Raw genomic sequence first — 27393 nt, forward strand, 5'->3', positions numbered from 1 at the left:
ATTTCTTGATTGAATAACGAGAGTGGTCCGGAGTTTTAGTAGACAGATAATGCTCTTCCAATCACTAAGCTTGGTTTTCTGCCATTCAGCTAGGACTGGAGGCTCCGGATTGATACATTTTCACCTCGTGAGGTTGGCAGCCCTTCGACCAGGCCTGCAGGTAGGAACCCATTTATCTGAATGATCTGACTTAGCAGAACCACCGCCGACCCGCGTGGCGTGGGTCTCTATGACCCACGAGCAACTGCTACGCCCTCTAGGTAGCGAAGTGGAAAGAGGATCCTCAGGGGCCACCAGGATCCCAGGAAAGACGAAAGATTCGTCTTAACCTGGCCTCTGGCAGCACTGTCTACTACACACTACCTCCTCCTCCGCGCCAAGCCGTTAGTACCACCCGGTCCCACTCGGCTCCACCCACCTGGCGAGCCCGGGTTACTAAACCCTAGCCACCAGGTTGCGCGAGGCGTTCCTAAGCCCCGCCTCCGGGGCGAGGGCGCGCTCCCCCTCCCAGCTCTGCCCAAACAGTTCCGTTAGCAGAGGGAGGAAAAACCGTCCTTCGGATCCCCGCCTCTCCACTCCCAACGCTTTACTCCCTACTCCCCTTGCGACCACTACACACAGCTACGGAGGCCCCTAAAGTACAAATATCCCCCAGGCACTGGCACAGCCTGATAGATTTTGTCCTTGTTACCCCATCCTGTCTCAGGGCCCTGCGTTCTGCTTTTGTCAGGAATTCGAGATCCTGAGTTTCTTCCGGTGGCAGGAACTCTAACGCTTTTCACGGAAGTAAAGTTGTGTTTTTGGCGTTTTTTTTTGCGGGGGGGAGGTGGCTTCTTTTTTTTTTTTTTTGGCCGCTGGGGCTGCCCGCATTCCTCCCCTCCCACCTCGCGGAATTGTGACGGGAGGGGGAGGAGAAAGTCAAAGCGCCTGCGCGGAGAGGCCGCTTTCCATCCGGGTCCCCGTCCGTGCGGTGCAGCAGGTCGGTAGGCGGGAAATGGCGACTGGCTGAAGGAGCTGGTTCTGTTGCTGCTGCGGGCTAAGCGGGAAAGACACCACGCGTTGCGCAGTCGGGACCATCGCCGGAGCCTGAGGACACTTCTCTGTCGTCACAGTTAGGTAATCCCACTCGTCCAGACGCTGCCGCTGCTCCCAGTCTTAGTCCTCCTCTTCCAGGGCCGTCTGCCGGGATCTCCTCCCCTTCTTAACCGGGTTCTCCAGCGGCTGCGGCGCCTTGGTAGGCATGCACTGTTGGCGCCTCGTACGTCCGCTGTGTGGAGCCGCTCTTCTCTGGACTTTCCCCTGGGAACAGAAAGGGAGCTCACTTCCCGCCAGCTTCGGCTCTCAGGCTGCGGCCTGTGTTGTGATTTGTGAGGTTAGATTTCACTTTGCTACCCACCCCCATCCCGATCTCACGTCCGTAGCCCCAAAACCTGTGGTCCCTCCCGGTAACTGGGTTAGATCAGCTTTTCTAACCTTGACCCGTCTGACGTTTTAGGTGTTTCATTCTAGTAGGGTGCTTTTGCGGGGGGAGGGCGTTGTGCTATCTCAGTTTTTATAAATACCTTTTGAGGATCTGGAAGAAGAGATTTCACGGTTCTGTTTGTCTACTGTTAAAATGTTGAGTTGACATTGTTAACTTTTTCCAATTAAGAGTGGTGGTAAAGAACAGCCTGTGTGAAAGGCCTCTGGTTTCTGTAGTGGTCAATTAAGGGTGAATCTTAACTGTACTTTGTATTCTACACTTTCTTTGGGTATCAAATGCCTATACAGATGCTTATTTTTGTATTCTTGACTAGAATTCCATGGTAAATAATTGTATAAGTAAATCGTCTTTATTTACTTATCAGTTTAGTGGTGGCTGGAGGTGTGAAGGATGTTCAGCACTTTAGAGTACCTTAGGGAAACCTTCAGAGATACCGCTCGTAAACTGCACCAAGATCCTGAAATGAAATGTACTTAGTAGATGTTCCTCCAAGGCAGGGATTTACCTTTCCAGTGCTAATAAGACTAATAAGACAATACCAAGATTACTGTCTAACATAGGTGTACAATTAGTGACTTAAAAGATAGATTTATCTTCGTAATTTTCAGGTTGTAGATTTCTTTATATACTGTCTCCCCATTCTTTGCCAAGTTTTAAGTTTTCGTTTGTTGTCCAGCTGTTATCCTTATAAAAGCAAGGAAATGGCTAGTTAAAGCTACTTTTATTCCTCCTTCTTGTTCTTTTCCACATTGCAGACCAGTTGTCCATAAAGAGAAGTAATAGGGAGACTGTTGGTGTTTTTCAGAATTTGTTTTTCAGTCTTGTTGAACTTGGGGCCTTTGTAGTTGTTTTTTTTTTAAAACTAGTCAAATTAAGTTTTGAAAATGTGGTTCACATTACACGTCATTTGATGTTTGTAACTCAAAGGCTTTCAGCTCTCTAGGTTCAGTTTAAAAGACTTCATTATTGTTTGCATATTAGGATTAAATTTCATTAATAAACAGGAACACACAAACATTATTACAATTGTCATTTAGTAGATTCCCCCCCAAGGTCATAAAGAAAGTCAAGGCAAAATGTAGCTCTTAGGTGAAGCAGTCTTTTAGGATTGAGTTGAACTTCATACTTCTCTTCAAAACCAAAAGAACAGGGGGTGGGAAGTGGAGGTCAGGGCATACTGGATACTTGCTGAGTCAATTTGTTTAAAAAATAGGGCCAAATATGTGACTTAAAAGGATGTAAAATAAATTATTGGTCTAGTGTAGGTTTTATCTTTTATTTTTGGGTAGATTATGAAGCATTAGTGTTTTAAATAAAATTTGTTTTACGGATAGCTGAGTGAGCACTGTTTGTAGACTTTGTCTTCAAGAACTCTTCCAAATTGTTTTAATTCTTCATTCATTTGATTCTTTTAATATTCTTCCCAGTACACGTTGAAAGGCTGTGAAAGCTCTAAGTGGTATACTCCTTAACCTTTGTGGACTGGTAGCTGTACAGAAGTTCTAAATAGGATTGCATAGAAAAACCAAATAGAATTGGTAGGTTTTATAATATTCTGCGTAGTGTCTCTTGGACATTTCATTTGAGCTAGTAAGGTTATTCTTTTCTCACTGTTAAGAAATTAAGAATTAGGGGTGTTTTATCTTTCTGAAATTCATCTAGCTGATCCGATGTTTGAGATTTCTGGTCAGGAGGATTCTTCACAAGATTATTATGTAGCAGAATCCATCCAATTCTGATTTTGAAAAAACCTTGGCTGTGTTGTTCAGAAAGGATGTTCTAGACTCTAGACTTGTAACTATAGGATTAATTGCAGATTGAATTAAAATGGTATAAATTTATCTCATTCATAGGAGATTTTTGGATTAATGCGATAAAGAAAAAGTTGTTTGTCTGAATAAACAATATCTAACTAAATTTGTAATTTACCGAGTTGTTGTGAAAGCATAAAGTAGAAAAGACACTTTAAGTCATAAATACCGAATGTGCTAGGAAGACCTCATATATGATATTCTCTATGTAATTCTTCTGGGTGGGTTACCTGACCATTTTAACTGGATTGGCTACAGGGGTCATTTGCTCTACTTTGAAGATGAGAAGTTTCAACAGAGATGGGACTTAAGATAAAACCATACAACTTTTAGTTTCCACTTTACATTTGCCGTGAGACATATATCTCAGCCAGACATGTATTCACTACTTATGACTACTTTAATTTAAATTGTATTAAATTATAATTGGATCTACATTACAAATAGGTGGACTAGGTGGTTGACTGTGTGGTATAATCTGAGAATTGCCAATGCCAGACTTTATTTGTGTCTGTCCTTTGTGTTATGGAATTCTTTCTAAAATGTTTTGTTTAAAATTACAAATTCTCTGGAAGAAAAATGTTAAACTATTGCCTTTTATTGGCAATATTAGCAGAAATTAGTTTATCAAATAAATTTGCTGATACCACAAACAGGTGAGGGTTCAGAGGCAGTGGAACACAGAAGTAAGCTTCTTTGCATTGACTGTGATCAGGAGAGGTGTGGCATGTAGGAACATTGTCTGAGGGAGAAAGGCATGGTGGGAGTAGAGTTATAGTGAGAAGCTTGGGCCTCTTGGGGTCCTTTGGGAAGGAATCTTGTGAATCTGACTGACAGTAATGAGAAGTGAGACTAAGTGTGGTCCCAGAAAGAATTGTAGGACCTTAAGGACAAACATGGTTTATAGCTTTGGCCTGCCCTTCTGTTTATTTACCTCATCTGCAGGTCCGCCTTTAGTATGGTATTTTGAGAAAAGAGTGAAGGAAAACACTAAAATGCCATTGAAAAAAAAATGTTGTAAATTATTTACATAAAGAGTCTTTTAACTTTAATATAAGGTCACAGTAGGCCAGTTAACTATATTAGGGACCCCAGGTTTTATGGTAATCATAGGCTCTCCTGTATTCATTTAGAGAAATTATAGAAAAGGAAGTTTATCTAGATTAAACATGAATCATCAACTGTGCTTTGACTTGAGGTTCTAGCAGTCAGGTTATAGCAGTTAGCTATAATAATTTTAGGACAAGGAAGTGTGTTTATTACTTTGATTAAAGAAACAGAAAATTGTACTAATAGAAGGCACTTGAATACTTCAGAAATAATTGGGATTATACTTAGTAATAGTGGCTTATATATAGTTTAGGAAGAATGTTTTCTTTCTTTGGACTAAATACTTCTATATGGAGAAATTGGAAACTAAAAAGGCAGAGTCATTGCTAAAAATAAATAAGAAAGGGATATTAAGAATCTGTTAGCATCATGACATGATATTTTAAGTTTCTCATGTTGACCAGTTAAAGTAATGTTTAAGTATGAATTCAAAATATATTTTATTAAAAGAAGAGTATATTATTTGTTAAAGAAAAATATACAGAACCAGTAAGTATCTTTTCAGTTGAGAACAACTATGATTATTTGTTTCAGTAATAATTGCTTTCTTCCTGATATTCCCTAAATATATATGATTATTCTATTGAGTTGAAATTGATTAACTTCTCACTGACTTTACAAGTACCTGTTTTAGTGTATTTTGTTAAATAAGATAATTATACAGTAAAATCCTTTAATTTTCTGATGTAGTGATAAAAAATTATTTGACAAATACAATACACATTTTAAACAATCATGCATTTTTCCCTCATTGGTAATATACCATTTACTTTATTTTATTTTACTTTTTTAATAGTAGCAAACAAGAGGGCACTTCTGTTAGAGAATTATGATCTTACCTCATCTTTGACTAGTAATTTAGATAAAAATTCTTAAAACTCTTCTTAAAACTTTTTGTCTTCAGTTTATCTCAATCATAATGATTAGTTTTTCTTTGGTAGGTAGTATTAAGAAGAAGAGTAGGAAATTATTTCAGGTACTCAAAGATTTTTAATTAAGAACTATTTTTCATTTTTGCCAATATCTCATTGATTCTTTTCTTATTATCAAATTAATGTGTTCTGAGAGTTTCATATTTCTACTGGCCTGAGAGTAAGTTGAATATAAAATTAATTTTCTTTAAATAGAAGCTTTTATTGAAGGAGTAGTTATATCTGTCCCCTTGCCCAATTTTGGAGAGAACTACTTAAATAAAAGGCATTCTTAGGAAAATTCTGCCAAAATTAACTTCACTTTTTTATTCTTCAAATTTTCTTTAATGTGTCCAATAAGTACATTGTAACTTGAATGTATACAGGTAACTCCTGTAAATTTTAAAAATTGCATATATTGGAATATATTCCATAGAAACGATAGTAATATGATGAAAAGTAATACACTGGAGTGACAGGTTTCCCATGTGCTTTTTTAAAATATCTCATTAATAGCTTTTTAATATGATTTTTAAAATTTTATTTATTATTTCTTTTTGGTTGCATTGGATCTTTGTTTCATTGCGCGGGCTTTCTCTAGTTGCGGCAAGCAGGGGCTACTCTTCACTGTGGTGCGTGGGCTTCTCATCACGGTGGCTTCTCTTGTTGCGGCGCGCGGGCTCTAGGCTCGTGGGCTTCAGTAGTTGTGGCTCGCGGGCTCTAGAGCACAGGCTCAGTAGCTATGATGCACAGGCTGAGTTGCTCCCTGGCGTGTGGGATCTTGCCGGACCAGGGCTCGAACCCGTGTATCCTGCATTGGCAGGTGGATTCTTAACCACTGTGCCACCAGGGAAGCCCTTCCATGTGCTTTTGATAGGTTTCTAATGAATATTATAGTACTCAGTTCTTATGAATTCATAGCTATATTTTTTCTAAAATAGCACATTTTGTTATAAAGTTTTATTGGTATGAATTTCTTTCATGCTGTGTAATAGAATGCTTCTTTTTACAAGATGCGTAAATTATAGTTACTGCAGTTAGTTAAAATTAGAACAATCTCCAAATTACTGTTGCCTTAAAGCTTAGGTGAGAGAAACATAAGTCTGTCCTCAGCAGAAGTGCATACTGTCTCATTCGGTACATAACAAATATTGATTTTGCCCTAATGGTATTTCAGCTGAGTACATGCGAAGTTTTAAGTTGGCGTCCTGATAATAGTATTTTAAAACATGTATGTAAGTGGCTGTATTTTCAGTGATCAACAAACTGAATAATGCCATCTTTTTTTTTTTTTTCCCCTGGTACGCGGGCCTCTCTCTGTTGTGGCCTCTCCCATTGCAGAGCACAGGCTCCAGACGCACAGGCTCAGCGGCCATGGCTCATGGACGAGCGGCATGTGGGATCTTCCCAGACCAGGTCACAAACCTCCCCTGCATTGGCAGGTGGACTCTCAACCACTGTGCCACCAGGGAAGCCCTCCATCTTTAAAAAATCACTTAATATTTTCATTAAGCATTTTAGTCATCAATAATCTAACAACCCAGAGAAAATTAATTGATCATGGTTTTAGAAAAAACTTTTTTTTTGGTTGTTGTTCATTGAAGAAAACTTAAGAGGAAAAAGAGCCATAATTTTATCAACCCAACTCAGCAGCTGTTTTTTTCCAAATTTTTTAAAATATAAATTTATTTATTGTTTCTGGCTGCGTTGGGTCTTCGTTGCTGCACGGGCTTTCTCTAGTTGCGGTGAATGGGGGCTACTCTTCGTTGCCGTGCAGTGGCTTCTCTTGTTGTGGAGCACGGGCCCTAGAGCTTGCAGGCTTCAGCAGTTGTGGCACATGGGCTCAGTAGTTGTGGCTCACGGGCTCTAGAGCGCATGCTCAGTAGTTGTGGCACACGGGCTCTAGAGCGCATGCTCAGTAGTTGTGGTGCACGGGCTTAGTTGCTCCGTGGCATGTGGGATCTTCCCGGACCAGGGCTCGAACCCGTGTCCCCTCCATTGGCAGGCGGATTCTCAACCACTGTGCCGCCAGGGAAGCCCTTCCAAATATTTTTGATTATGTTTATATTTAGTAGTTTTTGAAGAATTCCATTATCTAGTTTAAAAAAGGAGAGAAAGTTATGTGTCACCTAATAATAACCTAAAAGACCACTTTATCACATACTTTGTTGGGCAGGCTTCAGGGAGAAGAATCTCCCTGTCTTGGAGCTGATGCTTTATGTAATCCTCCTCTACTTAATCCTCCTGCCCTAGTTGACTTTTGACTTTTATTAGGTGATAAGTGAGAGGGACCAAGAAATCTCTTCTTTCTGTAAAGTCATTTAATGAAGGGCTTGGGAAGGTAGTGAAGGAAGGAGAGTAAAAGTGGACAGTTGTAGTATCTGAACCTGTTGATTTCAGATTATTCAACTGGAAAATTAGATAGTGAAAACAGATACTGATACTTTTGTCATTTGGCGTCAACTAAGGCAGTGATTTTTAGCTTTTTCTTTCATGAGTGTAAATTGAGTAGTGATACCATTTGTAATAGAGTATAAATTAACAAACTCAGAAATTTAGAGCTAGAGGAGACTAAAAGGGTCATCTAGTCTTTGTTTCCTTAATGATGAACCATCTGAAGACTTTTTAACATGTGGTACGTGTTGGTCTTAATTATGGTGCTTCTAGATAAGTTGTATGTGATAGAAGGATGAAAACAGCTCAGATTAATTAATGATTCATCTCCTGTTTTGACAGCTTTTTTTTTTAGGTAAAATTTACATGTAGTAAAATGCATAGATCTGATGTCCAATAACTTCTTTTGCTGTTGAGGAAATGAAATGCTAGAATGATTGCATGACTTAATTAGTGTCTAATCAGTGTTACAGCTAACTAGTGATAGATTCAGGACTGATACCTCCCAGTCCAGGGGCTCTTCCTCTAGTAACTCCCTCAGGAGCCTACTCCAGAACTTTGCATGCATATTTTCTTTATACAGGCAATTTATAACTTATATATACCTAAATTTTATGGGGAAACCCAGACTTTGTTGCCTTTAAAGTTTGATTTGTGATCTTTTTACAATTTTCTTATTCATATTTTTTTGCCCATTTTTGTTTCCCTTTTCTCTCTTTTATTCAGCAAAAATTTGTTTGAAAGAATGCACATTAGATTAGTCCTAGATAATTTGTTAAGAATCCTTCATATACAATGTGCTGTTTTGTTAGGAATTTGTGTACTCAAGACTTCAGCAACGAATTATCAACTGAGTTTATGCTTGTATCATTATTATAATCTAGTTAACACAAGACAATTTGCAGCCATAATTGTTGGCATCAAATATTGCTTGGGGTCAGGGATTTTGTGAAAAGGAAGGAAATCTTATGAGGAAGGAATATTTTTAGTTTTATTCTTGCTCTTTTTGTGAGCAAGAATTGGTTACTGCAGTGAGGATTTTGTGTTCCAGTGACATATTTTTTTCCCTATTTTCTTGACTCCTTGAGGGAAATGAGAAAAATTATAGTTCAGTTCAACAAAGGTTGAGCTTTCATGTGTACCGGGTTGTTGGAGTTACAGATAAGATCTCTGCCTTCAACACTCATACAGTTTAGTGCAGTAAAGATATATAAATAGATTATTTCAGTACAATTTGATAAGAGCTAAGGAGAGATAATCACCAGTTTACACAGGCATGGGCATGTGGGGGTGGTTACTTATTGGGGTGCATGATACTTGGGCTGAGCTTTAAATGATGAGGATAAGCATTAGTTGAAAGGAAGGAATGTTTGAGGTAAAGAGAAAAGCAGAAGCATGATACAGCACAGTGTGGGCAAGAAATTATTATTACTGGAGTGCAAAGAGTGAGGCAGCAAATAGCAGTGAAAAGACTTGGAGAGGTAGATCTTGGAGGGTTTTATATATATTGCTAGAGTTTAGTCTTTATTTTGAAGGGAGTTCGTGGGATGGAACAGGCAGATTTGTAGAGTGCAGAGGATGGATTTAAAGGGGGCAGACTGAGAAATATTTTAGAGGTAGAATCATGAGGATTTGGTGATTGACTGTAGGGGGACAAGGGAGAGGAAGAATGACTAGGTGTTTAGGATGGTTTCTGGCTTGATTGATTAGGCAGATTACTTGTGATTAAGAATGTAGTGGTGGTGGGGGGCTTCCCTGGTGGCACCATAGTTAAGAATCCGCCTGCCAATGCAGGGGACATGGGTTCGAGCCATGGTCCGGGAAAATCCCACATGCCGCAGAGCAACTAAGCCCGTGTGCCACAACTGCTGAGCCTGCACTCTAGAGCCCACGAGCCTCAACTACTGAGCCTACGTGCCACAACTACTGAAGCCCACAGACCTAGAGCCTGCGCTCCACAACAAGAGAAGACCCCGCAATGAGAAGCCTGCGCACTGCAACGAAGAGTAGCCCCCCGCACGCCGCAGCTAGAGAAAGCCCGTGCGCAGCAACAAAGACTCAATGCAGCCAAAAAAAAAAAAAGCTGAGCTCATTTTATAAAAAAATATATATATCTATATAGTAGGGGGACTACCCTGGCGGTCCAGTGGTTAATACTCCACAGTTCCAATGCAGGAGGCTTGGGTTCCATCCCTGCTCAGGGAACTAAAATCCCACATGCTGCATAGTGTGCCCCCCCCCCCCAAAAAAAAGAAAAGAATACAGCAGAAAATATACAAAAGGAAGAGCAGGTTTGGGAATAGGGGTGGGATAGGAAAGGTGAATTCAGCCTTGGGTAAGTTGAATTTGAGGTGCAGAGCGATAGTGTTGAGAAAGCTGTTGGATGAGAGTTTGAAATTTATAGATGACACAGAAGCTAGAAGAATTAATGTTGCAATTTGGAAGAGGCCCCCACCCCCAATCTTTTTAGCTGGGCTGCAGATACGTAGAAAGCAAAGTTAATTGCTTGGTTTTAGATTGCTGAACAATCAGCTTTTTCTATTCCTGAGATGAGATCTGGTTCAAATGTTGAAAAAGTGGAGATGTTTTACATTATATACTCTCCCCCCAATGTCATGAGTTCTTAAGCTTAAAATGTTGCAGCCATTGCTATGTTTGTTTTGTGATGTAATCTACTTAAATTGTATCCATTTCATTCATTAGTAGTAGATTTGTTTCCCTGATGTACTCATTTCCCAATCTTTACTTGTATTATTCTATTTTTACTGGTAATTGAAAAGAATTTATCTAGTAATGGAGCGCTAAAGAACCTAGAGGATGGTTAATTTCTAACATAAATAGTAGAGTTACCAAGATGAGGCTGTATATGTATGTGTAAAACTCTTCCTTTTATATTTTATGTTTAGGTAATAAAATTAGACTATTGCAGATATTATGTAGGCAATTTCTGATCAGTACTTGGCCCAATTGATATGTATTGTTTTTGGTTTTGGTTGGGTAATGCTGGCCTCATAAAATAAGTTGGGAAGTGTTCCTTTCTGTTTTCTGGAAGAGTTTGTTGTTTTTTGTTTTTTATTAAGATGTTTGGTAGGATTCTCCAGTGAAGTCATCTGGGTCTGTAATTCTCTATGTTGGAGACTTTTCCTGCCATTTACATTTTTAAAAATATGGGGCTGATCCGGTTATCTTTTTTGTTGTTGTTGTTATAAATTTATTTATTTATTTATTTATTTATTTATTTATTTATTTTTGGCTGCATTGGGTCTTCATTGCTGCACGTAGCCTTTCTCTGGTTGTGGCGAGGGGGGCTGTGCGCGGGCTTCTCGTTGCGGTGACTTCTCTTGTTGTGAGCTCTAGGCGCATGGGCTTCAGTACTTGTGGCACATGGGCTCAGTAGTTGTGGCTCGCGGGCTCTAAGGCTCAGGCTCGGTAGTTGTGGCTCATGGGCTTAGTTGCTCCACAGCATGTGAGATCTTCCCGGACCAGGTATCAAACCCATGTCCCCTTCATTGGCATGTGGCCACCAGGTAAGTCCCTTTACAGGTTATTTTTGTTGGATATAAAATCCTTGGTTTACATGTTCTTTTTGGGGGTGGGGGGTGGGGCTGCATTGGGTCTTAGTTGCTGCATGTGGGCTTTCTCTAGTTGCAGTGAGTGGGGGCTACTCTTCATTATGATGTGCAGGTTTCTCACTGTGATGACTTCTTGTTGCGGAGCATGGGCTCTAGGCGTGTGGGCTCAGTAGTTGTGGCCCACAGGCTCGAGAGTGCAGGCTCAGTAGTTGCGGCGCGGCGCATGGGCTTAGTTGCTCTGCAGCATGTGGGATCTTCCTGGACCAGGGCTTGAACCCGTGTCCCCTGCATTGGCAGGCAGATTCTTAACCACTCTGCCACCAGGGAAGGCCAGTTTACATGTTCTTTCCTTGATTATTTTATTTTAAATATGTTACTCCATTTTTTTCTGGCATAAAGCATTGCTATTGAAAAATTTAGAATAGTCTCATATTCTGTCCATTATAAAGTCACTTAGTGCATGCCTAAATCAGGGGTCTGCAAACTACTGCCCATGGGCTGAGTGCCTGTGCTTGTAAACACTTTTTTTGTTTTTCATTTTTGTACACAACTATGCCTATTCATTTACATATTGTCTTTGGCTGGTTATGCTATGCAGTGCCATGGACAATATGGAAACCAGTGAGCATGGCTGTCGACCCTGGACATTGATATTTGAATTTCATATAACTTTCACCCTATGGTTTGTAAGCCTAAAATATTTAATCTCTGATTCTATAAGAAAAAGTTGGCATATGTCTATCTTGCCTATATGTCCAAAGAATTTTTTCCCCATTTCTTAAAATTCAGTAATTTAAAGTTCTAGTAGCTCATACTAGACTGTCTTGGTATTTGTCTTTCTGGGTTGCTATTCTCATGTCTGTGTCTTTCAATACATGGTTTCAAACTTCTGTTTCTGGAAAGTTTTCTTGTTATACTTTTGAGGGTCTGATCTTTGACTGTCTTCAATATTTGATCAGTTTTTCTTGAATCTGCATTTTTTTAATGTTTAGAAATATTCTTTTTTCTATCTGTTGTGTTCATTTACTTCTTTGTTCTTTTTTCTTTAGCCTTCATTTTTGAAATAATTTTTTTTTTACTTTTTAATTTTTTTCTGACTTCTGTCACTTCATCCCCACCCCCCTGAATTCCAGTTAAATTTGTTCTTATATTAGTGGTTTTAACCTTTCCTTGAAAGTGGTTTATAGTTGTGATCTGTTTTTATGGGGTTACTTTTTATAATTTTATTGTTTGTAGGAAATTAGGGATTTTATTCTGCTTCTCTTTTTTTTTCTTCTTCTTATGATAGCTATATGGGCTCTGGTCTGATTTCTGTTACTTTTTAATGTGAAATTTGTTTTCCTAAACTTTTAGAAGGAGCTTTGATTAAAGATAGGTTTTGGCTTAAGTGGAACTTTCTGTTATTTTCTTACAGTGTTTGAAAATATGGAGGACTGCTCTCTCGGATTGCTTAGTTTATGTTCCTCTTTCCCTCTTTTTCTAGTATTCTCTTGGCTTTTCTCATTTGATCCTGTCCTACTCTGTTTTGACTTTATTCGGCAGTTTCCTCGTATTGAACCCTGTCAGTATCTCTCATAGTCAGGATTTTTGTTGTTCTTATTTTTTAATGGAAAATATCAAACATATGCACAAAGTAAACAATGGTATCATGAATCTCCTTATATAACCATCACTCAGTTTTAGTAGTTATTAACATTTTGTCTGTCTTCTTTGATCTATACCTCCACCCACTCCTACCTTGGTTGGTTGTTACTCATAAGAACTTTTTACAGGTGTTTATTTAGGTAAATTTTATATACTTTGAAATACATAGATCTTAGCTGTAAGTTTTGACAAATCTACACCCGTATCACAATATAGGACATTTCCTTTCCTCAAGGCAACTTTTATTCTGATTTTTTTTTCTCCTTAGATTATTTCTGCCTCTGCCTTTTTAATGGCATCACCAAATGCATACTCTTGTGTCTGCCATTGCTCAGTGTCTGTGAGATTCTTTCTTGTTGTTGATGATATTAGTAATTGTTGCTTTCTGTTTCTGATTATTATTCCACTGTAAAAAACAAAGCAAAACCCACAATATTCATCTTTCTGTTGCTGAGCGTTTTCATTGTTCCTAGTTTGGGGCTATTGTAAATAAAGCTGCCAGGAACATTTTGGTAAAAGTACCTTGTGGACATGTTTATATTTCTCTTGTTTAAAAACTTGAAGTGAAATTATTGGATCAGAGGGCTATGTGTTGTTTATTAGAAATTGCTCAACTTTTACCAAAATTACATTCCCATCAGCAAAATACGAGAGTCCTCATTGTTCCACATCCTTGCTACCATTTATTGTTGTCAGTCTTTTTACAATACTTTTTGCGATTCAAGTAGATGCGGATTAGTATGCTATTATGTTTCTAACTTAACACTTCTAATGATAAATAATATCGAGTATCATTTCATATGCTTGTGGCAAGTTATCTAGCTGTTATGAAGTATCTTCTCAAATCTTTTGCTCATTTTTTTCTATTGGTTTGTCTTCGTTATGTTTTAAGATTTCTTTGTATTCTGCATACAAGTGCCTTACAAGATACATGTTTTATGAATATTGTGTCAGTTTGTTGCTTGCCTTTTGATTTTTTTTTACTGGTGTCTTTTGGTGAACAGAAAATTTTTAATTTTTATGAAGCCAAGTTTATTCAGTTTTTCCTTTTATGGTTATTGCTTTTATAGTTATTCTTTGTATAAGAGCATGTCATCTACAAGGAGATAGTTTTATTTTTCTTTTCTGACATGGGTTTCTTTTATTTCTTTTTCTTGCTTAATTGACTAGAACCTCCAGTAAAATGTTGAATAGAAGTAGTGAGAGTAGACATCCTTGTCTTATTTTGATCGTAGGAGGAAGGCATTTAGCTTTTCACTATGAAGTATGATGTTAGCTCTGGGGCTTTTGTAGATGCCTTTTATTGGGTAAGAATTCCTTTCTACTCCTGTTTTGTTGAGTATTTTTATTGTAAAAGGATGTTGGGTTTGGTCAGATACTTTTTCTGTATCAACTGAGATGATTATGTGGAGTTTTTCCTTTATTCTTTTAATATGGTATATTAGATTGATTAGTTTTCATATTAAACCACCCTTGTATTCCTGAGAGAAATACCACTTGGTCATGGTGTATAATCCTTCTATTAAGCTGCTGGATTTGGTTTGCTAGTATTTCGTTGAGGATATTTCTGTCTATGTTCCTAAGGGATATTGATGTATAGTTTTCTTGTAGTGTCTTTGTTTGACTTTGGTATCAGGGTAATGCTGGCCTCATAGATTGAGTTGGGAGGTGTTCCTCAGTTTTTTGGAAGAATTTGAGAAAGGTTGGTGTTACTTCTTCTTTAAACGTTATGTAAAATTTACCAGTGAAGCCACCTGGTCCTGGACTTTTCTTTGTGGCAAGTATTTTTTATTATTAATTAAATCTCTACTTGTTATGAGTCTTTTTCTGTTTTTTCTTGAGTCATTTTAGTTGTGTCTTCTTAAAAATGTGTCCATTGCATGTAGGTAATCTAATTTGTTGGTGTACAGTTTTTCATAGTATTTTCTAATAATCCATTTTATTTCTGTGAAGTTGGTATTAATGTCACTTCTTTCATTGATGATTTTAGGTTGAGTCTTCTCTTTTTTTCTTGTCTAGTTCTAAAGATTTGTCAATTTTGTTGCTCTGTTCAAAGAACCAACTTTAGCCTTTATTGTTTTTTAAAAAATTATCTGTTTGATTTATTTTTGTTCTATTTCTTTATTGTTTTCTTTCTTCTGCTTGCTTTAGATTTAGTTTGCTTTGCTCTTTCTAGTTTTTTAAGCTAGAAGGCATTTTTTATTGATTTGAGGTCTTTTAAAAAATATTAGCATTCACAGCTATAAGTTGTCCTCTGAGCACTGCTTTTAGGGGCATGCTATGAGTTTGGGTGTGTTGTGTTTTTGTTTTCATTCATTGTGAAGTATTTTCTAATTCCCCTTGTGATTACTTCTTTGACACAGTGGTTATTTAGGAGTTTGTTTAATTTTTGCACATTTGTTAATTTCTCAACTTTCCTTCCTTATGATTTCTAATTTAATTCCAATGTGGTTGGAAATCATATACTTGTATGATTTCAGTTATTTTATTTATTTATTTTATAAATTTATTTATTTTATTCATTTTATTTTTGGCTGTGTTGGGTCTTCACTGCTGTGTGCAGGCTTTCCCTAGTTGCAGCGACTGGGGGCTACTCTTCGTTGTGGTGTGCGGGCTTCTCATCGTGGTGGCTTCTCGTTGCAGAGCATGGGCTCCAGGCATGCGGTCTTCAGTAGTTGTAGCATGCGGGCTTTAGAGTGCAGGCTCAGTAGTTGTGGCACATGGGCTTAGTTGCTCTGCAGCATGTGGGATCTTCCCGGACCAGAGCTTGAACCCATGTCCCCTGCATTGGCAGGCAGATTCTTAACCACTGTGCCACCAGGGAGGCCCGATTTCAGTTCTTTTAAAGGTGAGACTTGTTTTGTGTCTTAACATGTAGTCTTTCATGGAGAATATTCCATTTGTAAGTTGAGAAGAATGTGTATTCTGTTGTTGGATGGAGTGTTCTATGTATATGACTCTTAGGTCTCGAGAATTGTTCAGGTCTTCTGTTTCCTTATTGATCTTTTGTCTAGTTATTCTATCCAGTTTTGAAAGTGGAGTATTAAAGCCTACAACTCTTGTTGAATTGCCTGTTTTTCACTTAGATTGACAATTTTACCTTTATATATTTGGGGACTCTGTTGTTAGGTACGTGTATGTTTATAATTTCCCTCTAAGTGCTGCTTATTATATCCCAGAAATTTTGATGTGTTCTTTTTTTGTTAATTTTCATTTCAAAATATTTTGTATTTCCCTTCTGAATTCTTTTTTGACTCATGATTTGTTTATAAATTTTAAAAATTTCAAGTATGTGGTATTATTTAAGATTTCGTTTGTTTTTGATTTATAATTGTGGTCAAAGAACATACTTTGTAAGGTTTTAGTCTTGATGGTCAGTTTCGAAAGTTCATGAGGGCTTGACTGCTCCCTTTTAGAACTATTAAGTATACCTTTTACAACTCATTATTGGAATGAACTAAAACCCTCTACATTTCAGCCTCCTTCTTTAAATGCTCTTGTCTTTCTTTCCAGTGACTGGTTATTTTTAAGTTCAAAGGACTTTTCTCCTAAGCTTTCCTAAAATCTTCTTCACTCTCCATGAAGAGTGATCTAGCATTTTATGTATACACTATGATGTGTATCTATACTTAACCTGTTAAACTTTTTGATTCTCATGGGAAGAGTTATCATTTTTATCCTTTTATTACCATACTGGTAGTAGGTGACAAATAAATATTTAAATTTTAATGAGCTGAACCCCTTGGACTGAACTAGCTATATGTGTTTAGTCTTTTAAGACCTACTTTATATGAAGATATTACTTCATAAAATTTTTAAATTTGCATTAAAGATTCTGGGTTTAAGATAGGTTCACCCATAGGTATTTTTGAAAATATTTTTTTAAAATTTTTACAGATTTTTACAGAAATTGAATACAAATAACTTTCTTTTTGAAAAATTCCCCCATGCATTTGCTTTATGGGAATTTTCCTTTTCTAAAGAGTGCTGTGCTGAAGAACAAAGGAATTAAGACAAAATTTATACACTGTAAACAGAGTTATTATGTAAATAATACATGCCTTGAGTAAATCCCTTTAGAAGTTAACATTGACTCTTTAGGAGAAAAGGCAGTATTTGTTTTATTTGGGGATGACAACTTAAAACTGAGCACTATTTGGTGATGAAAAACAAATGGTTGTTTGGAAAGAGATTTTAGGACTCCTCTGGTGAAGCCTTTGAGGTTGGGACTTTTTTGTTGGAGTAGATTGTGTGTGTGTGTGTGTGTGTGTGTAGTTTCTATATGTTAAAAAAGGGAGAGGTCCTGACTTTTTTTCTGTGACTGTTGTGTTGCATTACCAAAGACACGACTTTTTGGTTTTTGTTTGTTTGTTTTGGGCTCTGTTAGGTCTTCATTGCTGCACACGGGCTTTCTCTAGTTGTGCTGAGCAAGGGCTACTCTTTGTTGAGGTGCTCAGGCTTCTCGCAGTGGCTTCTCTTGTTGCAGAGCACGGACTCTAGGTGCGCAGTCTATAGAGCACAGGCTCAGTAGTTGTGGTGCCGGGCTTAGTTGCTCCATGGCAGGTGAGATCTTCCCGGACCAGGGCTCAAACCCGTGTCCGCTGCATTGGCAGGCAGATTCTTAACCACTGCGCCACCAGGGAAGCCCAAGACACGACTTCTTAAGCTTCCTAATTTGTCTGTGAAGACCCTACTCTTTGCCAAGAATTTCTTCACCTTTAGGAGTTTAGAGTGCTTAACTGGTTAGACTTTTTTGCTAATGCATTCACTGTTGTGAGTAGTTTTACTCTTCTCTGCACTTTATAGCTTTTCTAATTCCTTTTTCATTTTGAACGTCAAGATGGTAAGATGAAGAATGTATTCATTATACAGGTGAAAAAATAGTTAAGTGGCTATAGCTTAGCTGTGATTGAAGTAGGATTAGACCTAATTAACATCTCTTAATTATTAGTGTAGTAGTTTTTGTATTCTGTTTCACAGATTATAATTCAGGGAATGTTCTCAACTACTTCTAAGTCTTGGGACAATTTTTGCCAGCCATTAATTTTCTCATCAGTGAAATGAGAGAGTTCAAATCGATGGCCTCATATTTTCTTTCTGATGTAAATTTGGTATTTAAAGGATCATTACAAACAAATGGCCAACAGGCACAGGAAAAGATGCTCAACATCATTAGCCATTAGGAAATGCAAATCAAAGCCACAGTGAGATACCACTTCACCCCCACTAAAATGGCGATAATAAAAAAATAAACAAGTAACAAGTGTTGGTGAGGATATGGAAAAAGTGAAAACCTTGTACATTGCTGGTGGGAATATAAAATGGTGCCGCTGCTGTGGAAAACAGCAGTTCCTCAGTATGTTAAACATAAAATCATCACATGAACCAGCAATTCCACTCCTGGTTACATACCCAGTAGAACTCAAAACGGTGGTCAAAAAGAAACTTGTACATGAATGTTCATTCCAGCACTATTCACACTTAACCAAAAGGTAGAAACAACACAGATGTCCATCAGTAGATGAATGGATAAACAAAATGTAGTCTTACCCATTCAATGGAACATTACTCAGCTGTAGATGGGAATAATGTACTGATACATGCTACAACATGGATGAACTTTGAAAACATTATCCTAAGTGAAAGAAACAGTTATACAGGACCATATATTGTGTGATTCCACTTACATGAAGTGTCCAGAATAGGGAAATCCATAGAGACAGAAAAGAGATTAGTGGTTGCTTAGGGCTAAGGGCAGGGGGAAATGGGGAGTGGCTGCCAATAGGTATGGGGTCTCCTCTGGCGGTGATTGAAAATGTTCTGAAAATAGATAATGGTGATGGTTGGACAACACCGCAAATGTAATAAATGTCACTGAATTGAACACTTAAAAAAAAGATCATTACATATGGTAACATCAAATACCACAAAATGATCCAGTCATTCTTGTTATATTGATACTTGTATACTTGTTGATATTTAGAATTGTGCTCATGGAATCAATTCATTCATTGACTAAGGGTTTTTTCCACTACATTGTAAGCTCCAGAGGGTAAAAAACCTTCTTTATCTTGTTTTACTAGGCATCTACCTAGCCAGTGCCTAGAATGTAAGTGCCAATAAATACTTGTTAAATGAATGAATGAGTGATTAAATGAATGATAATGTCAGCATGGGTGGAGGCAGCATAGTGCTCTGGAAGGAACATGCACGCTCTATTAGATCATAGGATATAATATTTCAGAAGTTGTGGGAAGGTTATTTGGGAGAATGTAATAAAATTCAAAGCACTACGCGTTTCAATTAAAAGGTTAGTTTCTTGGAAATTCCCTGGTGGCCCAATGGTTAGGACTCCGTGCTCTCACTGCTGGGGGCCCGGGTTCAACCCCTGGTCAGGGAACTAAGATCCCGCAAGTCATGTGTGGTATGGCCAAAATAAATAAATAAATAAAATGTCAACTTCTTATTTCAATCCCTTATAGACCTGGACTTCTTTTTAATCAAGATACTTTTATTATATAAGCTGGGCACATATGAGTATGCTAGGTTTAATTTTAATAACCTGTATTATTTTTCTCTTATAGTTTTACATGTGGCACCCATAAAAGATGAGGCTGAGAACACGGAAAGCTTCTCAGCAATCAAATCAAATCCAAACACAACGCACTGCCAGAGCAAAGAGGAAATATTCAGAGGTTGATGATAGCCTGCCTTCAGGAGGAGAAAAACCACCGAAGAATGAAACCGGCTTGTTGTCTTCAATTAAAAAATTCATTAAAGGAAGCACACCCAAAGTAATGGTTTTACCTTTTAATTATATCATTAAAAATGAAGTTTAGGTTGTTTTCTTTTTTTCTTTTTTTTTTTTTTTTTTTTTAATAAATTTATTTTGTTTTTTACTTTTGGCTGTGTTGGGTCGTTGTTTTGGTGTGCAGGCTTCTCATTGCAGTGGCTTCTCTTGTTGCAGAGCATGTGGGCTCTAGGTGCACAGGCTCAGGAGTTGTGGTGCATGGGCTTAGTGGCTCCGCAGCATGTGGGATCTTCCCGGACCAGGGATCGAACCCATGTCCCCTGCATTGGCAGGTGGATTCTTAACCGCTGTGCCACCAGGGAAGTCCAGGTTGTTTTCTTTAAGCATGTAAAGATGAGAAATCTAATATTGCTAGAGCCCTATTTAAGGGAATGTGTCTACATTTAGTGTTAAGAGTATTGACATGTAAAATATTTAATGGTCCGTCAAGAAAACATGATTTATTCTACCTAACTGATCCACTTAGCCTTCTGTTTTCTCAACTTAGAATTATGGGAAGTAAAAGAAATTTTTTCTTATTCATTTACTTGAATTATTTCTTTTACTTCCATTTTTTTTCATTTCAAAGATAAGTTAAAGTTTCTTGTTAATATTAATACATTGTCTAATTAGGGAGATAATTTATCTATCTGAATTCTAACATTTGTACAATGAAAATGTATTATTCATTGAAGAGAAAACAAAAGTTATTTAAGAAAGAATAGGGAATTCCCTGGTGGTCCAGTGGTTAGGACTTGGCACTTTCACTGCCATGGGCCTGGGTTCAATCCCTGGTCGGGGTACTAAGATCCCGCAAGCCATGTGGCGCAGCCAAAAAAAAAGAAAGAAAGAATGGACACTGACCAGGAGTCATATGCTCCAGATTCATACTTCCTACTGGGGACCAACTTGAATGATCTGAGGAAAGTCATTTGCCCCTCTTAGCCTCAGGAAGACAGTAAAATGGGACTAATACTAACTGCTTTGTCTGCCTCAGAGTTGTTTTCAGATTAGATGGCAAAGAGGTGGAAAAGCATTTTGAGAAATTTTAATGCATTAATGATAATGTTATTATAATTCATTGTACGTAGATTTTGTTATCACTGTTGCCTACTCTTATGTTCTTTCTTGGGATTATTATATATATGATAAATTTCTTATTATAATATAAGTTTGTCACTTTGATAAGTAGAAAAATAAATCAATGTGACGGTTTATTCATAGTGATAGATTTTTGTCATCATAGAACTAACAAAGCCTAGTTACTGTGAACCATTGGCCAAGATTTAGAAGTATTCTGTGTTAGAATTTTCCTTTTTGTTTTGGTGGTTTTATTTTGTTTTGTTTTTCTAATATAAGTAAAATTTCTTTTGTTAATTTTAAATGTAATTTTTAAGTTTTGTTGAGTTAATTTACATGAGCCTAGAAGTATTCTAGTATTATTGTATAACAACGATAAAATTCCTTCCAGAAACATGAATTCCTGAATCTTTAAATTGCATATGGGTTATCATTAGCCCCTATTGAGAGCATCACTGTATGTCAGTTCATTCTCTGAACACTTCTAAATGTAAAGTTCTTCCTCATCTTGAAGAAAATATACCTGCCTTTTACTTTTTCATAGGTTCTTTTTCTTCACGTGCAAGTACAAACCCTCAGTCACTGTCCTGGCTAAATATTTCTAGTTTTCATTATATGACATATATGATATAGATCACCATCTTGGTCACCCTTTTCTGTTGTTCATGAAAGGTAACAAACAGAAGCGAACATAGGTTTTTCCTATGTCTTCTGACTTCTGTTCATATTTATTTCCGTTGATTTGGACTTTCTTCTACTAATGTGACATTATATTATATTATATCATATGTCATGCTTTCTTTCTTCTCCTTTAGTAGTTTTAGATCTTCTTTGTTGGTCAGCAAATTTTTGCCCATGTCAATTAAAACACTCAGGGTTTTTCTATAGTAATTGTTGTCAATTATTTAACAATATACACTACTGCCTTTCCAATAAGTGACAATGCTGGGATTTAACCCAGGTACAATTTGACTCTGATATCTGTGCTCTTTTTCCTGTACCATTCTGTCTCAGAGTAGCTAGATAATATCTTTATAGCATCACCTGTCTTGTGTAAGGATTGAAAATTTTCTTGATGAAAGTAAATAAGAATTGAGTCTTTCTATGCTGCTAATTTTGTCATTTATTTATATTCTATCATCAGCTCAAAGCTTGAAGCTTATTCTTCTAGGAAATTTTTTTTCCCTAGTATTTTTTGCATGTATCATCATCCTCTGTCTTCAGTCTTTATGACTGGATGATAGACTGCTTCTCTTATTTCTACAAGTGTCCTTTTAAAATCCAAGTTAGTTAGATAACTCCGTATGCAGCCACTTGTTTATTTGGTACCTTTCCTTTCTCTTCTTTTGGACTTTTAAAGTTATGTGGTTAGAACTGAACTTATAGACAAGTCTTCTTGCTTTCTCTTTTGAGTTGTCTTTCTTCTAAGGTGTCTGACATTGCTCTGATGCCTGTCTTATGAGTCTGGCTTTTTGAAACTTGGTCTCTGCATAGGGGCCAACTTTTTTGCTCTTCTTTACTGTATGATTTCCAGTTTGAATAGCTGCTGGTATTCTTGCCAGTTTACTATTACTGACCCATTTTTATTTTCCTAATAAGTTTTAATCTGTATTCTAGTCCTAACTTGGCATAAATTAGCCATGAGAGTATTTAGATAATTTAAACATATGTTGTTCATCTAAGAGGTGTGTATTAGTTTACTAGGGTAATAGTCTGCCATAACAAAATATCACAGATTGGGTAGCTTAAACAACAGAAATTTATTTTCTCACAGTTCTGGCAGTTTGAAATCTAAGATGAGGTGTTGCCAGGTTGGTTTTTTCTGAGGCTTTGCTCCTTAACTTCAGATGGACACCTTCTTGCCGTATCGTCATATGGTTGCCACTTTGTGTATGTGTTGTCTGTTTTGTAATCTCCTCTTCTTGTAAGTACACTAGTCATATTTGGATTAGGGCCCATCCTACTGATCCCACTTTAATTACTTCTTTAAAGGCCCTATCTCCAAGTATGACTACACATTCTCAGGCTTTGGGGGTTAGAGCTCCAACATAGGAATTTTAGGGGACACAACTCAGACTGTAACAGAATGAATGAAATCTCTCATCACTTTCAGATCTAGATTTTATGATTCAAGGATCTACCACTTCTCTCATTTCAGAATTATGTAATTGTCAGTAAGAGTACTCAGGAAGTGTTCATACTCAGTCTTTCTGCTTTTAGCATGATGAGATTCCTAATATACATTTGAAGTGAAAGAAGACCTCACAACTAAAATGTATTTGCTTTATACCAGTGATCTCTCTATTCCTTTCCAAATAGGTGGTTTCTAGAGTTTTCCCATAACAAAATGGTCTTTTTCTCTGTTACCTAAATACTGTTACACTGTCATAGTTAGGGGTCATCAGTCTCCTGTTACATTAAATCAGTGTTTTTTAGATCTTTTAACTATGATCCACAGAAAGAAATAACATCTTATATACTACATTCATACATATGAAACAAAACTCACCCTTAACATACTTGATGTGTTCTGATTTTTCTTTTTCTATTCTGTTGTTTCTTTTTCTCCTTTTAAAGGTGATTTTCTTGTTTTAAATTGATTTTGGGCTTCCCTGGTGGCGCAGTGGTTGAGAGCCCGCCTGCCGATGCAGGAGACACGGGTTCGTGCCCTGGTCCGGGAGGATCCCACGTGCCGCGGAGCGACTGGGCCCGTGAGCCATGGCCGCTGGGCCTGCGCGTCCGGAGCCTGTGCTCCGCAACGGGAGAGGCCACAACAGTGAGAGGCCCGCATACCGCAAAAAAAAAAAAAAAAAAAAAAAAAAAATTGATTTTATGATCCTCTGATGGGTTGTGCTCCTTTGTGTGAAAAACATGATTAGATGAAAACTTTGTTCTCTTTAACTATTTCTCTATTACTAAGCTTCATAGTTATATTTGGGAATTTTCTTCCTTCCAAAGTTAAATCTCATTTGTTTATGTAAAAGAACGTCTTTCTAGATGAGTTCTTTAACAACTAGATTAATTTACCATTTATTTTTAATTAACTTATTTATTTTTGGCCACGTTGGGTCTTCTTTGTTGTACAAGGACTTTCTCTAGTTTCAGCGAGCAGAGGCTAGTCTTCATTGTGGTGCACGGGCTTCTCATTGTGGTGGCTTCTCTTGTTGCAGAGCACGGGCTCTAGGCCTGTGGGCATCAGTAGTTGTGGCTCGTGGGGCTCTAGAGTGCAGGCTCAGGAGTTGCAGTGCACGGGTTTAGTTGTTCCACAGCACGTGGGTTCTTCCAGGACCAGGGCTCGAACCTGTGTCCCCTGCACTGACAGGTGGATTCTTAACCACTGCACCACCAGGGAAGTCCTACTATTTATTATGGAGTGAAAAAAATTAGCTCAGGTTGACTGGTTGAATTTAATGGAGGGAAAGATAATTGGTTTTAAGATTCATTCATATTCATATTCTCTCCCTTCTTTCCTTCCCTCCCCTCCATCCCTTTGCCTACACACACACACACACACACACCTATGCATATATTCATCTATTTCCTTCCTTGATCTGCTGAACTGTATGCACCTATCACCCAGATCTTAGTTTCTAAATACCATCTTCCACAAAAAGAACCAGGGTTCCTTGAAGAAATGTCTCATTCTAAGGCTTTGGTAATAACAGATTGTAACCTGTAGAATGAAATAACCCATGAGACATAATAACTACATAGATGAATGAATGAATGAGAGGAAAGGAAAAGTTCTTCCTCCTTTCTCTTCCTCCCTGTGGCTATCTAGTCAACATTTGTTATAGACTTTCCTTATCACATTAGATTAATTGGTATCTTGGTTGAAACTCAGAGGCTATTTATGTTTGGATCTATTTCTGAAATGTATTCTATTCCATTGATCTGTCTATCTATATTTACACCTATATGATACTGTCTTTATTACTGCAGCTTTTATAGTGAGTCTTGAAATGAGATAATATGTCTTCCAACTTTGTTCTAAGTTTGTTTTACTACTTTAGATCCTTTATACTTACATGTAAACTTTATTTTATTATTATTTTTTAAATTAATTAATTTATTTTTGGCTGTGCTGGGTCTCCATTGCTGCTCAAGAGCTTTCTCTAGTTGGCTGCGGGTGGGGACTACTCTTCATTGCAGCACGCAGTCTTCTCACTGAGGTGGCTTTTCTTGTTGCAGAGCACGGGCTCTAGGCATGTGGGCTTCAGTAGTTGTGGCTCGTGGGCTCTGGAGCACAGGCTTAGTAGTTGCGGTGCATGGGCCTAGCTGCTCCACTGCATGTGGGATCCTCCCAGACCAGGGCTCAAACCTGTGTCTCCTGCATTGGCAGGCGGATTCCCAACCACTACACCACCAGGGAAGTCCCCTTGCATGTAAATTTTAGAATTAGCTTGTCTATTTCTCCAGAAAAGACTACTGGAATTATAATAGAGATTGTATCACATGTAGATCATTTAGTGAGACTGGACATCTTAACAATATTGAGTCTGCCACTTCATGATCGTGATATATCTCTATGTTAATATAGGTGTTCTTAATTTTTTCCTGCTAATATCAAGGTCCTACACACCTTTCATTAGTTTTATTCTTAGATATTTGATGTTTTACAATGCTGTTTTGTTGTTTTTTGTGGGTTTTTTTGCTGTATGTGGGCCTCTCACTGTTGTGGCCTCTCCTGTTGCGGAGCGCAGGCTCAGCGGCCATGGCTCATGGGCCTAGCCGCTCTGCGGCATGTGGGATCTTCCCAGACCAGAGCACGAACCCGTGTCCCCTGCATCGGCAGGTGGACTCTCAACCACTGTGCCACCAGGGAAGCCCCTACAGTGCTGTTTTAAATGATGTAATACATTAAAGTTTTTATTTTCTGTTTGTTGCTAATATATATAAATATAATTTATTTTTCTATATTGACCAGGTACTGTGTGAAATTGCTAGATTCACTTAATCATTCTATTCTTTTTTTTTTTTTTTTTTTTTTAGCGGTACACGGGCCTCTCACTGCTGTGGCCTCTCCCGTTGCGGAGCACAGGCTCCAAATGCGCAGGCCCAGCGGCCATGGCTCACGGGCCCAGCCGCTCCACGGCACGTGGGATCCTCCTGGACCGGGGCACAAACCCATGTCCCCTGCATTGGCAGGCGGACCCTCAACCACTGCGCCACCAGGGAAGCCCTATCATTCTATTCTTTAAGATTTCATAGGGTTTTATACATATATAATCATATACCAGATAACTAATTTTCTTGTTCTTTTCTGATTTCTAGGCCTTTTATTTCTTTTTCTTCATCTATTGCATTGGTTAGGACCTCTAGTACATTGTTTAGTAGAAATGGTGAGAGCAAACACTTGTTACTGATCTTAGGGGAAGAGAGTTTGTTTATATTAGGTATGTTAGCTAAATGTTTTCCATAGTTATCTTTTATCAGTTTGAGGAAGTTCCCTTCTGTTCCTAGTTTGCTATAAGATTTTATTATGTTGTTGAGTTTTATCAAAGACTTTTCTGTATCTATTGAGATATTCTTCAGATTTTCCTCTTTTATTGTGGAGTAGAACATAAATCTTTTTGAATGGAAAACCAAACTTGTATGGCTGGATTTGATTTGCTGCTGGGTTTTTTGTTTTTAAGAATTTTTACATCTGTGTTCGTGAGGGTCTTGGTTTGTAGTTTTGATTTGTAATACTTTAAGATTTGGGGATCAGGATTATTCTGTTATCATAAAACAAGTCAAGAACTGTTCCTCTGCTGCTTTTTTTTTCTAAAAGAACTTGTGTTGACTAAGTATTATCTCATCCTTAAATTATGAGTAGAATGCACTGATGAATTCTGGAGAGGGATTTCTGGAATGTGACTGGGATTTCTTTATGGAATAGCTTTTATTATAAATTTGATTTCTTTAATATATATGGGGTTGTTTAGCTTTTCTATTTCTTCTTCAGTTTTGGTCATGTGTTTTCCAAGGAATTTCTATTCATCAGAGTTGTCAAATTTTTAGGTGTAGAGTCTTTGCAGTATTTCTGCATTAACCTAATAATGTCTGCATGATCTGTAATGATATGTTCCTCTTTTCACTCCTGATGTGAATAATTTATGATTTATCTTTGTTTTGATCCATCTTGCTCCTAGAGCATTATCAGTTTCATTACTTTTTCAATGAACCAACATCTGTCTTTGTTCATTTTCTCTTTTCTGTACAGTGTCTGTTTAATTGATTTCTACTTTTTGTTTTTAATATTTTCTTCTGCTTTCTATCTGGTTTACTTCTACTTTTCTAACTCATAGAAGTGGGAGCTTAAAATAGGAATTAGTAAACTTCTGTGAATATCTCAGATAGGTGATATTTAAGGCTTTGCAGACTATATTGTCTGTAATTGCAGTTACTACTCAACTCTTCCATTGTAGACAATACATAAATGAATGAGCATGACTTTATATACTGATATTTGATTTTCATCATAATTTTCATGAGTCATAAAATATTATCGTTCTTTTCATCCCCCTCCCCCCAACCATTTAAAAATATCAAAACTACTCTTGGCTTGCTGGCCATACAAAAACAATGTGCTGGACTTGGCGTTTGGACTGTAGTT

At 37.6% G+C, this 27393-nt stretch overlaps 1 protein-coding gene across 2 annotated transcripts in view; it reads left to right on the top strand.

The window, feature by feature from the left end:
* The first annotated feature begins 642 nt into the window (after nucleotides 1-642).
* CTDSPL2 (CTD small phosphatase like 2) overlaps nucleotides 643-27393 on the top strand; it is a 73516-nt gene continuing 46765 nt past the window's right edge. For both annotated transcript variants that reach the window (XM_059059394.2, XM_059059395.2), the window contains exons 1-2: nucleotides 643-1116; nucleotides 19510-19719. In XM_059059394.2, coding sequence (XP_058915377.1) covers nucleotides 19534-19719 — 186 coding nt within the window. In that variant the 5' untranslated portion in view covers nucleotides 643-1116; nucleotides 19510-19533. The remainder of the gene's footprint in view (nucleotides 1117-19509; nucleotides 19720-27393) is intronic.

Source organism: Kogia breviceps, chromosome 3 (genome assembly GCF_026419965.1).
Source record: "Kogia breviceps isolate mKogBre1 chromosome 3, mKogBre1 haplotype 1, whole genome shotgun sequence".
In the NCBI taxonomy this organism is placed as follows: domain Eukaryota; kingdom Metazoa; phylum Chordata; class Mammalia; order Artiodactyla; family Physeteridae; genus Kogia; species Kogia breviceps.